The sequence below is a fragment of the Papio anubis genome, chromosome 16, assembly GCF_008728515.1.
Source record: "Papio anubis isolate 15944 chromosome 16, Panubis1.0, whole genome shotgun sequence".
NCBI classification, from domain to species: domain Eukaryota; kingdom Metazoa; phylum Chordata; class Mammalia; order Primates; family Cercopithecidae; genus Papio; species Papio anubis.
Window position 1 is genome coordinate 76244392 of NC_044991.1, and position 13382 is coordinate 76257773.

Sequence of the window (13382 nt, forward strand, 5' to 3'; positions counted from 1 at the left end):
AGCAGGCTTTTCTAGTTTAGACTAATGAATATTTCAAATTTAGAGGTTTTTAATGAAGATTGTTCTTATATTTGTTGCTTTTTGGGGGTGGGGAGAGAAAAAAAATGAGACACAAAAAGGTTAAATAAGTTTTTCAAGAAATATCTGCTACTGATAATTCTTAGGTTTGGTGAAATCTTAGTCTGCTTCTCTGTGATATTATTCTATGGTATGTTGATTTATCTACAAGATGTTATTTATCCTCATAGTTCTGTGCTCTGAAAAGGAGAATTTAGAAAGTGGAAATTGAACCATTATGTGCAAGTAAAAGTTTTGATCTGGGCAGCAGCATCATCTATTACAGCTTAAAAATAGCAAATTGTTTAAATCAACAGGCCCTTCTCTTCCAATTGTTTTTTACTCAAATATGGAATCATTGCATTTAGAGCATGTATATTATTGTGTTTTTTAGGTGCCAAAAGAGCATCTTTTAGTCTCGATTCCTCTCTTGATTAATCATCTTCAAGCTGAAAGTATTGTTGTTCATACTTACGCAGCTCATGCTCTTGAACGACTCTTTACTATGCGAGGGCCTAACAATGCCACTCTGTGAGTATTTTATTCTAAAGTTTTTAAGCCTGGGATAGGGTCTGTACTGTGCTGCTCAAAGATATCTCTGAATGTTTTCATAATTTCACTAGCAGGAAAACAAATGTCTGCTTTTTATTCATTTATACTGTCTCATTCTAAAAGGATTTGAGGCTGCTTACCAGAATAGCTGCATTATGACAATACAATTAAATAAACTGGAGCCGAGGAAAGTAACTGGAATAAAGTTAACAAACAGAAATGTGTGTCAAAGGATCCTATATGGTAGTTAAAGAAACTCCAGATTTTATTTGGAGTCTCTTAGCAGCCAAGGCAAAGAGGGAAACTTGGGGAGTTAAAATTTTCACAGTGTCTATGAGATTAAAATTAAAGCAAGAGAATACTGTACAATAGTAGTAGTGGTGTTCTCAGCAACATCATGTAACAGTTATTTTCATGTGGCTGTTTGCATAATGTCACTTATTTCTGAGATATGACCAAACCGAATGAAAGTAATTCACTAGGGGCCAAGAAAATAGCTCTTCTGGCCTGAACTAAGATGAAATATAGAGGAATGGATGGTCTGCCTGTCTTTCAGGCCACTGTTCAACAGTATTATTTCTTGAAATTAAGCTTTGGGTAAGAGATGGAAAACAGTTCTAGGTTCTTTCCTTCATCAAGAACTTGAAGTACAGATACTCTCAGTGGCCAATTAAGAGTAGAAAGGACATCCTTTGAGGTGAGTCAAGCCAGTACCTATCTTCAGGCCCAGAATTTATACAGAAAACAGTTCTGAATCTTGCTCCACCTCCAAAAAAAAATAATAATAAATGATGGAGACTCCTGAGATTCTGAGTTCTGTTCTCAGTGGTAATAGTTACAAACCAGAGACAACTGTTGCAACTTTAGATGTTGTTGGGTTTAGCTGGCTTTTTGGTTCAGTTGTATTTGGTTCTCGATGTGCCTTCTTAGGAGATTAACATGAGCACATGTAAAAAAGTTATTTTCCTAAACCATCTATCGTCAGTGGTGGGAGATGGCTCAGTTTGATGCTGAGAAGGGTGACATAGTGGTTGCCAAGGGTAATCCGCAGTGACAAGCTCAAGAGTTGGTAGTGACTGAAAGCTGTTTTTTCATCTATAGCTTTACAGCTGCAGAAATCGCACCGTTTGTTGAGATTCTGCTAACAAACCTTTTCAAAGCTCTCACACTTCCTGGCTCTTCAGAAAATGAATATATTATGAAAGGTAGGCTGTTTCCCTGGTGTGCAGACTACAGGTATCCAATCTCAGATTGTAAGGGTAAGTATAACCTGAGTTATACTTCAGGTTATACAGTCTATGAACCAGATAATGTTTACCAAGGAGTAAGTTAGTTTAGGTATTTCAAAATGAAAAACATTATCTTGTTTACTGTTGACAGTAATCTTTTTTTTTTTTTTTTTTTTTGAGACGGAGTCTTGCTTCATTGCCCAGGCTGGAGTGCAATGGCTTGATCTCAGCTCACTGCCACCTCTCCCTTCTGGGTTCAAGTGATTCTCCTGCCTCAGCCTCCTAACTGGGATTATAGGCGCGCCCCACCATGCCCGCCTAATTTTTGTATTTTTAATAGAGACAGGGTTTTGCCATATTGGCCAGGCTGGTCTCAAACTCCTGATATCAAATATCTGCCTGCCTCAGCCTCCCAAAGTGCTGGGATTAGAGGACACTGCACCTGGCCAACAGTAATCTTAATTTGATATGGAACCTCTCGTTACAGAAAATGTAGCAAAGCCCTTTTTTTCTTCCCTAGACTGAGTTTCTTTAAGGCAAAGAAGAGATCATGCAACATTTATTAACTGCATGTTCATCTTGGTAGGGGCAAAATGTGGGTGCCTGTGGTAGACTCTATACAAACCATTTTCTTACATACTGCCAAGGACACAGGCAGCTGTATGCATCCACAGTCCGGTGTATCCATCCACCAGGCACTACATTAGTTGGGTGTCCTGGTGCCAGCTCTGAATTTAGAGACAGTCTCAGTGTTTTTCACTGTTGAATCCCAAAAGCCTAGCACATTGGGTCATAGGAAGCACTTTTCACAGAAACTCCCTGATCCTTCCAGTCGGGATCAGAAATCCTAGAGTGGCTGTGTGTGTCTGGGTGTATGTTTCCAACACTGTCCTTCCCCCAACAATGATGTGTAATTACTGTTGTTTAATGTCTTTTTTTTTTTTTTTTTTGAGATAGAGTTTGACTCTTGTTGCCCAGGCTGGAGTGCAATGGCACAATCTCAGCTCACTGCAGCCTCACCCTCCTGGGTTCAAGCATTTCGCCTTCTTCAGCCTCCCGACTAGCTGGGATTACAGGCATATGCCACCATGCCCAGCTAATTTTGGATTTTTAGTAGAGACGGGGTTTCTGCATGTTGGTCAGGCTGGTCGCGAACTCCCAACCTCAGGTGATCCACCCGCCTCGGCCTCCCAAAGTGCTGGGATTTCAGGTGTGAGCCACTGCGCCCAGCCTTAATGTCCATTTCTATGAGAGCAGCTAACTAGTTTGTGGTCTTCATTACTGTGTTTTTAGGGTATGTAAGTATACACAGTATATAATACCTTCTCTGTACAGCTGTATGAGTGAATGAAATAATTATGTGCCAGCCTAGTGGAGGAGCACCAATTTATCCTCTACCCTTTTAACCCAGGTCAGGGAAAGATTTTCTCTAGGAAGTGATGTCTAAGCTGAGATACGACCTAACCAAATGTTAGGTGTGAGGGATAGGTAGCAATCTGTTGAAGGGTGGATGAGTCTTTGGCTCTGGTAAAGGAGGAAACATTATGTGCACAGTTCAGGAGGCAAGAGCAGATGGCTTTCTATCCTTTCTACCTGGCATGTATTTGGGGCTCTGCTTAGTAAACATTTATTTTGGAAATGTTATTTGTGGAAAGAGCTTTCATATATTTTTAGCTGACAAATTTCTTTTTCTCCCATGCTTCCTATTTTTAACCCATTTATGGTCTTACTTTTGAGCAATATTTTTGCAATTTGGACTCTCTGTGGCTTTACATGTATTTTTAGAATTTTTTAAGGCTCCTAATCTCCCTTTTTTTGAGTGAGGTGGGTAGGCAGTTTTCTCTTTCAGTTTCCTGTAGTGTGAGATCATGTTTCCTTTAGGCTAGGGCTAAACATTTTCTGATGCTGATTTCTTTTTTTTTTTTTGAGAGAGAGTCTCACTCTGTCTCCCAGGCTGGAGTGCAGTGGCATGATCTTGGCTCACTGCAACCTCCACTTCCCAGGTTCAGGTAATTCTCACACCTCAGCCTCCCGAATAGCTGGGACTACAGACGTGCACCACATACCTGGTTAATTTTGCTATTTTTAATAGAGATGGGTTTCTCCATGTTGGCCAGGTTGGTCTCAAACTCTGGCCTCAAGTGATCCGCCAGCCTTGGCCTCCCAAAGTGCTGGGGTTACAGGTGTGAGCCACCAAGCATGACCTCTGCTACTGATTTCTAAGAGAAAGAGACCCCCAAACAGTTCTCTCAGACTCACCTGCTCCATTCATGTCAGCTCACTGTTTCTTCCTCTTAGCCTCTTTAGTTCATTATTTTTTAAACCTTGAGCCTTCTAGAAATACTTATTTCCCAGCTAAATTTTGTTGCCAACCCCTGTCCTAATTTTAAAAGGAAGGGAAATTTAGATTATTTTTAAATGTGGAGAGCTATCTTGGGGTCGTCTAAGCATCTTAAAATTTAGTTGATGAATTAGTGCGCTTTTTCCCCCCCCAGTCGCTCTCTTATTCTGAAGTTTAACTAAACTCTATTTGTTTTTGCTGTTTTTATATTTTACAGCTATCATGAGAAGTTTTTCTCTCCTACAAGAAGCCATAATCCCCTACATCCCTACTCTCATCACTCAGCTTACACAGAAGCTATTAGCTGTTAGTAAGGTAATAGAGCCAATTTTGAAAGTGGGGTTCCTTTTTTATTTGCTCCAAACTGTTTGGGCCTCAGAACTCTTTGGCATTACGTGAAGCTTTAGAGAAGGTCTATGAATTCTTACTGACGAGCCGCTAATGTACTTTTCTGAAACTGTGGGCATGCTGCTAGATTGGAGACATAATAGCAGTCACTTTTAAGTGTATGCTAGAAGCTTGAATACATTTTCATTCTCATTACAAAAGTAACATGTTTATTGTAGAAAAAGAAAGTGCAGATGATCCAGAATTACCTTAAATAGAGTTAAGTAGGCTTTGCACTAAATAGATATAAAAGAGGCTATCTGGACTTCCATGAAATGATTATTAAAATTCCTTTGTGTTTTCTTCCTTACTCTTATTTCTCAAAAGGAAAGTTTACTCTTCGATCAAAATTTTACAGATACTTAGATTCATGTTTATTAACACTGTTTTAGAAAATAAAATATCAGTTTAAGGCTGACAATTCCTTTTTAGATGCTATTCTTGATCTTATGAGAATTACATCAATTCATAGGAAGTGTTGGAGGGATTTTGGAGAACAGAGTGATTATTGTTCAACTGAGTAAGGGTCTTTGGATTACTTAGGGCCTTGAGGGATGGAGGGGGAAGGGAACCCAAGTCTCCACCTCCCATACGTATACAATCTCATGTTCTGATTCAGATTTGTATGCTAATAGCCTTCCAAGAACCTATTTAAGGAAAAACGGGGTTTTGTTGCTTAAAAAGAACATAAAAAACTACTCGTTTGGGGGATCATCACTCAGTAGACATAGACATTGCGGCCCACAGAAGTTAAGGCTAGTGGCATTACTAGGACTTAGTATTTCTTCTCTGTAAGGGCACATGGGTTTAAGACAAGTTACTTACAGCTCTGGGAGCTGAGGTTTGTATAAGCAACTCTGTAACTCTGAAGTATTTTTTCATAGTGGACTTTGGGCCATTAAAATTCAGATGAACAAGTACTAGATTGTTGTAATTGGTGTTTTTTTCTTAATTTTGATTTTTAGAAAATAAGATGGCCTCTATTTTAAATGTGTTTTATAAAGGTTAAGTGTGGATTATTAGCATAATTGGCTTTTTTTTTTTTAATTTCAGAACCCAAGCAAACCTCACTTTAATCACTACATGTTTGAAGCAATATGTTTATCCATAAGAATAACTTGCAAAGCTAACCCTGCTGCTGTTGTAAATTTTGAAGAGGCTTTGTTTTTGGTGTTTACTGAAATCTTACAAAATGATGTGCAAGGTAAGTTAACGAAAATTATTTTCTTTGTAATGGAATAAAATTAACATTGCTATAAAATGCAGCCTGCCTAAGCGATGTGGGCCTTTTGTGTCAGCCATTCCTTCTGAAGCTCACAGCTCTGTTTTTACTTTTATCAACAGAATTTATTCCATACGTCTTTCAAGTGATGTCTTTGCTTCTGGAAACACACAAAAATGACATCCCGTCTTCCTATATGGCCTTATTTCCTCATCTCCTTCAGCCAGTGCTTTGGGAAAGAACAGGAAATATTCCTGCTCTAGTGAGGCTTCTCCAAGCATTCTTAGAACGTGGTTCAAACACAATAGCAAGTGCTGCAGCTGACAAAATTGTGAGTCAGGTTTTGATATAATTGTAATTTTATAAAGTAGCTTGGAGAAACTGGGGATGGCAGATGTTTGGAATTTTTTTATTTAAAATAAATTTAAGGCTGGGGGCAGTGGCTCAAGCCCACCACTTTGGAAGCCTCTAGTGGAAGGATCCCTTGAGCCAAGGAGTTTAAGACCAGCCTGAGCAACATGGTGAGACCCATCTCTACAAAGAAAAAAAAGCTTTTTAATTAGCTGGACACAGTGGAGCATGCCTGTGGTCCCATCTACTTGGAGGGCTAAGGTGAGAGGGTTGCTTGAGCTCAGGAGTTTGAGGCTGCAGTGAGCCATGATCTCACCATTGCACTCCATCCTGGGCAACAGAGCTAGACCCTGTCTCTTAAAAAAATATAATAATAAGGGAAATAATTCCTAGAAAATGTTATGGTATGTTTTATTAGAATTCTATATCCTTTAGTTATTTATATCCATGATGGAAAATTGTAAAAACAGAGCCAAACAGGTTGATTTTAAGAACTTAACTTTGGTCAGGCGTGCTGGCTCACACCTGTAATCTCAGCACTTTGGGAGACTGAGGTGGGCACATCACCCGAGGTCAGTTCAAGACCAGCCTGGCCAACATGGTGAAACCCTGTCTCTACTAAAAATAAAAATTAGCTGGGTGTGGTGGCGCGTGCCTATAATCCCAGATACTTGGGAGGCTGAGGCAGGAGAATCATTTGAACCTGGGAAGCAGAGGCAGTGAGCCAAGATCACCCCATTGCACTCCAGCCTGGGCAACAAGAGTGAAACTCCGTCTCAAAAAAAAAAAAAATTAATAGCTATGTGGGAGGAATTTTTCCCCATATGTTCCAGAAATAATTAAAGAGAAAAGGATAATTAGATTATTACAGTATGAACTCTGTTTTAAGACACACATCATGTTTAACTTTTTGAATAATTATTCCTGTTGGTTAACCATTTGCTCTATCTCATTTCTTACAGCCTGGGTTACTAGGAGTCTTTCAGAAGCTGATTGCATCCAAAGCAAATGACCACCAAGGTTTTTATCTTCTAAACAGTATAATAGAGCACATGCCTCCGTGAGTATGACTGCTTTGTGCATTTATTCATAAATTTTGTTAGGTGCTCAGAAAAGTGCTGAATTTATATTGTTGATTTTTTAAAATTCTTTAGTGAATCAGTTGACCAATATAGGAAACAAATCTTCATTCTGCTATTCCAGAGACTTCAGAATTCCAAAACAACCAAGTTTATCAAGAGTAAGTAAAATCATCTGGATGTTCTGCAGAAGTAATGAAAGAAAGTAGCTAAAACTCTTAGACTTTATGGTTGCAGATAAACTTTTTATCCGTTTTAAACTTTATGCAAAAAATACTTGGCCACGTGTGGAGGTTCACGCCTGTAATCGCAGCACTTTGGGTGGCCAAGTGAGGCGGATCACCTGAGGTCAGGAGTTCAAGACCAGCCTGGGCAACATGGCGAAACCGTGTCCCTACGAAAAGTGCAAAAAAATTAGCCAGGCATGGTGGCATGTGCCTGTAGTCCCAGCTGTTTGGGAGGCTGAGGTGGGAGGATCACTTGAGTCCCAGAGGTTGAGGCTGCAGTGAGCCAAGATCATACCCACTGTACTCCATCCTGGGCGATAGAGTGAGACCCTGTTTCAAAAAAAAAAAAAAAAAATATTTTAAGGGCCTGGTGCGGTGGCTCTCATCTGTAATCCCAGTACTTTGGGAGGTGAAAGTGGGAGTATTCCTTGAGCCCAGGAGTTAAAGACCAGCCTGGGCAACATGGTAAGACCCTGTCTCTGCAAAATAGCCAAGCATGGTGGTGTGTGCCTGTAGTCCCAGCTACTCAGGAGGCAGAGGTGGGAGGATCACTTGAGCCTGGAAAGTTAAGGCTGCGTGAGCTGTGATCACCCTATTGCACCCAGCCTAGGTGACAGAGTGAAACCTTCTCACAAGAAAAAAGAAAATAGTTTAAGATGTTTGTGTTCTCCAAACATTTAGTGTCAGTCATATTGTGTTCCAGAGGTTGGTTTATGGTTGGATACCAAAACATTTTTTCAATAGAGAGAATGATATAAGGAAATATAAACCAAAGAGAGATGGCATGTAAAGGTCTAGGATAGAAAGGCAAGTTTGTATTTATTAGAAGGCAAGTATTGACGCCACAGCCTTTGGATGTTAATGATTATGCATAGGTTTATTTTGCAGACTTCTCAATTACCAGTTCAGTGTGTGAGTTCTCTGTGTTGATATTCTGCATCTTCTTTCAACAGGTTTTTTAGTCTTTATTAATTTGTATTGCATAAAATATGGGGCACTAGCACTACAAGAAATATTTGATGGTATACAACCAAAGTAAGTTTGTTTTTATTATTTTTTAAAGGAAGACAATGTTTTGACTTTTTTTTAGTACAAATCAGTATCTCTGTCTTATAGATGACGTTGTGGTTCTTGGTATGGAGATAGTATCTGTGGTTTTCAAAATATTCTTAGGTATTGGGTGTAAAGAAAAAGTAGTCCTGGCCCGGCTCACGCTCGTAATCCCAGCACTCTGGGAGGCTAAGGAGGGAGGATTTAGCTCAGGAGTTTGAGACCGGCCTGGGCAATATAGTGAGACCCCATCGCAAAAAAAGAAAAAACATCCTGGAATCATTGTTCTTATCCTCTAGTTAGAGGCCCCTCTACACGCTGGCATTCTCCACAGCCAGTGTTCTGTATTATGTTAAATGGTCAGTGTTGTCTCCAGGAGCCTGCTTTATTCAAACTAACAGCAGAAAACACCACATGTTCTCACTCATAGGTGAGAATCGAACAGTGAGAACACTTGGACACAGGGCGGGGAACATCACACTCTGGGGCCTGTCATGGGGTGGGGGACAGGGGGAGGGATAGCATTAGGAGAAATAAGTAATGTAAATGATGAGTTAATGGGTACCGCAAACCACCTTGGCACATGTATACATATGTAACAAACCTGCACGTTGAGTACATGTACTCTAGAACTTAAAGTATAATTTAAAAACCAAAAAAACCCTAACAGCAGAATTTTCCTTCCCCCTTTTTTAAAAAATCATGCTAATCTTCTCCATATTGTTCCAATTTTAGTATATGTGCTGCTAATGCAAACGCAGCAGAATTTTTCAAATGAGAAATACTTAGGACCAATAAAACTTTGTTTTTGACTTATCTGGTAGATATGCAAAGAATGTATCTAGGTGGCATTTCCCATTAGGGAATAAAACAATTATAATGAAAATAAAAAGAACAACTATTAGGGAAAATTTCTTTGGAGACGGTTAGATCACTGTACCTCAGTTATGTCTCAAAAATTCTACATTGACTAAAAAATGAATTACTCTGGAAAGCAGACCAGAAAACATGGCTTCCGGCAGTAGGGGATTTTGAGGAAATCTCATGCACTGCTAGTGGGAGCCTGAATTAGCATGATCTTTCTGGAAAGCAAAACATAAGGACTTTTTATCCAGAGCATTAGAATTGCCATACTCTTTGAGCCATATTTCCACTTCAAATAATTGATTCTATTAACGCATAAACTGAGGATTTTGCATCATTTAGAATTGTGGAAAGCTTCACTTCTAGCATGTTTGCAACAACATAGAATGATTGGCCAAATTATTTTAAACAGCCATTAGCATTTATATACCTGCAGGTATGTAAGCAAAGACAGTTGGGAAGCTTATAACCCAAAAATGTTAAAACTAGTTGTTTCTGGGTGGTGGGATGATGGGTGATTCTTTTTTCACTCTTTGCTCCTCTCTGCCTTTGTTTTGTTTGAGACTGGCCAGGTGTAATTTTTAAAGAAAAAAGCAGAAAGGTCTAGGAATGGTGACTCACGCCTATAATCCCAGCACTTTGGGAGGCTGAGGCAGGTGGATCACTTGAGGTCAGGAGTTCGAGATCAGCCTGGCCAACATGGTGAAACCCCATCTCTACTACTAAAAATACAAAAAATCCGCCGGGCGTGGTGGTAGGCACCTGTAATCCCAACTACTCAGGGGGCTGAGGCAGGCAGGCGAATTGCTTGAACCCCGGAGGTGGAAATTGTAGTGAGCTGAGATCGTACCGTTCCACTCTAGCCTGGGCAACAGGAGCGAAACTCCGTCTCAAAAACAAAAAAAAGATTATGGCATTTGGCTTCAGGGTAGAGGTGTGATGGGATTTTTTTATGTTTTGACTTTCAGTCTCTTCAGCTGATCAAAAACAGCAGTCTTGTTATTTAGTAATTTATTATATTCATAAGAAGTAACTGAGTGTAAATAACATCTAAGCATTTTACTATTTCATTATAGTGATGGTCTAATATTGAGTGGATTTATTTTGCTTTAATAGAATGTTTGGAATGGTTTTGGAAAAAATTATTATTCCTGAAATTCAGAAAGTATCTGGAAACGTAGAGAAAAAGATCTGTGCGGTTGGCATAACCAAATTACTAACAGAATGTCCCCCAATGATGGACACTGAGTATACCAAGCTGTGGTAAGAACTTCGTTTTAATGTTTTTGTAAGTTATAGCTTCCTTCCCATATGACTGCAAAATTAACAAAGCTTAGTCTCTTGGGGGCCAAGAGAATTTTGGTCTGATCTCAGCTTATCCACAAGCTACCATCAGATCCAAGACATGATTTCTGGATCCTTCTGGGCCTAGAATGATCTTGTTTCCTGGTTCTTTTTCAGGGGGATTCATGGACCCCTTTAGGAGTCTGATCTAGGTTATCTCTAAGACAGTTTTATGACAGAAGCCCAACTAAACTGACTTATCTTTAAGGGGAAGAACTGAATAAGCCAAGAAAAGAACCATCTTAATTTCAAAGGTCCCTTTTTCTTGAGACTATGAGTCTGTAATTTTGTGTCTCTGAGTAATTGCTGCTTTTAAGTCTTCAGGGTATTTTCTTGACCTTTTTATCTCTTGCTTTCTTCCATCCAATCCAGGACTCCATTATTACAGTCTTTGATTGGCCTTTTTGAGTTACCCGAAGATGATACCATTCCTGATGAGGAACATTTTATTGACATAGAAGATACACCAGGATATCAGACTGCCTTCTCACAGTTGGCATTTGCTGGGAAAAAAGAGCATGATCCTGTAGGTCAAATGGTGAACAACCCCAAAATTCACCTGGCACAGTCACTTCACAAGTTGTCTACCGCCTGTCCAGGGAGGGTAAGTTCTACTCTGTGATAAATGAAGACTTTAATGGGAGGGCAAAAGGATAGTAGTTGTTCTGGTGTCTGTTTTCATTGGTGGGCATAATAAAACTAAATCTCATTGAGTTACAGCAAGCTTATTTTCTTTAATAAAAACACTGAGCCCCTTTTTTTCTTGTATTATGTACTACAAATATATTTTAAGTGAATGGATTTAGGAGTGAGAACAAAGGAGGAAAAATCCCTTCAATAGAAATGTGTTTATTTCCCAGATCGAAGTACTCCATCTGTTATTAAAATGTGGTACCATTTTTTCACTTTTATTTATTTATTTTTATTTATTTATTTATTTTTGAGACAGGGTCTCACTCTTATCCAGGCTGGAATGTAGTGGTACAATTATGGCTCACTGCAGCCTCAACCTCCCAGGTTCAAGTGATCCTCCTGCCTCTCAGCCTTCCAAGTAGCTAGGACCTACTATACCCAGCTAATTTTTTATTTTTTTATGGAGACAGGGTCTCCCTGTGTTGTCCAGGTTGGTCTCAAACTCCTGGGCTCAAGCCATCCTTCTCCTTCAGCCTCCCAAAGTGCTGGGATTACAAGTGTGAGCCTGGCCACAGTTTTTTTTTTTTTTTAATTGCAGCATACTCAGAAATTAATAGATCACGGCATAAACCTAATAATGGCTGTATAGTTGCATTTTGTCAGCACTTATTATAGAGTTCTTACATGTTACCTGATAAAATATATATTTTTCAAGCCAGACACTGATCTATGCCTGTAGTCCTAGTGCTTTGGGAAGCCAGGGCTGCAGTAAGCTATTATGGTGCCACTGCAATCCAGCCTGGGCAACAGAGCGAGGTCCTGTTTCTTAAAAAACGTGTGTGTGTGGTGTGTATATATATATGTATATATTTTTTTCATTGTATTATTACGGAGACTTTCAAACATACATAGAAAGAGCATAATGAAGCCTGCATGTACCCAGCTTCAATAATTACCAGTATCTTGCCAGTTTTGTTTCATTTGTTTCTCCTTTTATTCTCTGTATTGAGCAAGTCTTAGACATCATATCGTTTCACCTGTAAGTACCTCATTGTCCATCATTAACCAGTAAGGACTTTTTAATTAACCACAATACCACTATCACACCTAATAATAGTAATTCCTTATGGATCTATTCTTTAGACCTGTTTTTGAAGGCATTAAAGCAGTTGCGTTTCTGGAGAATCTTTGGATGGTGATTAATGATTGGCTGCTCTTCCCAGAGCTGTGGCAGCTTTCCCGTGGAAGATGGGGTTTGTATTGGTGCACCAAGATCTCCAACAGCCAGTGTGTGTTTCCCATCTCTTGTAGGTTCCATCAATGGTGAGCACCAGCCTGAATGCAGAAGCGCTCCAGTATCTCCAAGGGTACCTTCAGGCAGCCAGTGTGACACTGCTTTAAAATGCATTTTTCTAATTGGCTAAACCCAGATGGGTTTCCCAGGAAATCACAGACATCTGAGCACAGCTGCATTAAAACAAAGCAAGTTTTCCTTTTGAACTTGTCACAAATTCCATCTTGTAAAGGATATTAAATGTTGCTTTAACCTGAACCTTGAGCAAATTAGTTGGTTTGTGTGATCATACATTTATGTGGGTGGCTTCTAGTTTGCAACTTCAAGGGACAAGTATTAATAGTTCAGTGTATGGCACTGGTTTGCGTTGAATATTTGCACGGTTTGGATAATCTTAAATTTTGACGGACACTGTGGAGACTTTCTGTTACTAAATCCTTTTGTTTTGAAGCTGTTGCTATTTGTATTTCTCTTGTCCTTTATATTTTTTGTCTGTTTCTTTACGCTTTTATTGGAAATGTGAGTAAAGAATTACTTGTGTTACTTGCCAAGCAGTGCACATTTCATAGTTTTAAATCTAATCAGCAATAAAAATCCTAAAATATGTACCTAAGAACATCTTAAGGACAGGTTTTCGGTGCTCTCTCATGCTTTTGTAAACATGAAGAATTTCTTTAAATTTCTCCCTTTTCCTTTCCTGGACTCTATAAAATCCTAATTTCTAAATCATATAAACTCAGATTATTTAGTCT

The 13382-nt window shown here is 39.2% G+C and overlaps 1 protein-coding gene across 1 annotated transcript in view; it reads left to right on the plus strand.

Annotated features, from left to right (window-relative positions):
• Window positions 1-12899, plus strand: part of CSE1L (chromosome segregation 1 like) — a 46846-nt gene extending 33947 nt beyond the window's left edge. Inside the window, exons 15-25 of the mRNA XM_031656834.1 lie at window positions 452-588; window positions 1711-1814; window positions 4397-4494; window positions 5620-5770; window positions 5911-6119; window positions 7102-7199; window positions 7294-7379; window positions 8399-8480; window positions 10476-10622; window positions 11076-11307; window positions 12648-12899. Coding sequence (XP_031512694.1) covers window positions 452-588; window positions 1711-1814; window positions 4397-4494; window positions 5620-5770; window positions 5911-6119; window positions 7102-7199; window positions 7294-7379; window positions 8399-8480; window positions 10476-10622; window positions 11076-11307; window positions 12648-12737 — 1434 coding nt within the window. The 3' untranslated portion in view covers window positions 12738-12899. The remainder of the gene's footprint in view (window positions 1-451; window positions 589-1710; window positions 1815-4396; window positions 4495-5619; window positions 5771-5910; window positions 6120-7101; window positions 7200-7293; window positions 7380-8398; window positions 8481-10475; window positions 10623-11075; window positions 11308-12647) is intronic.
• Window positions 12900-13382: the final 483 nt, after the last annotated feature.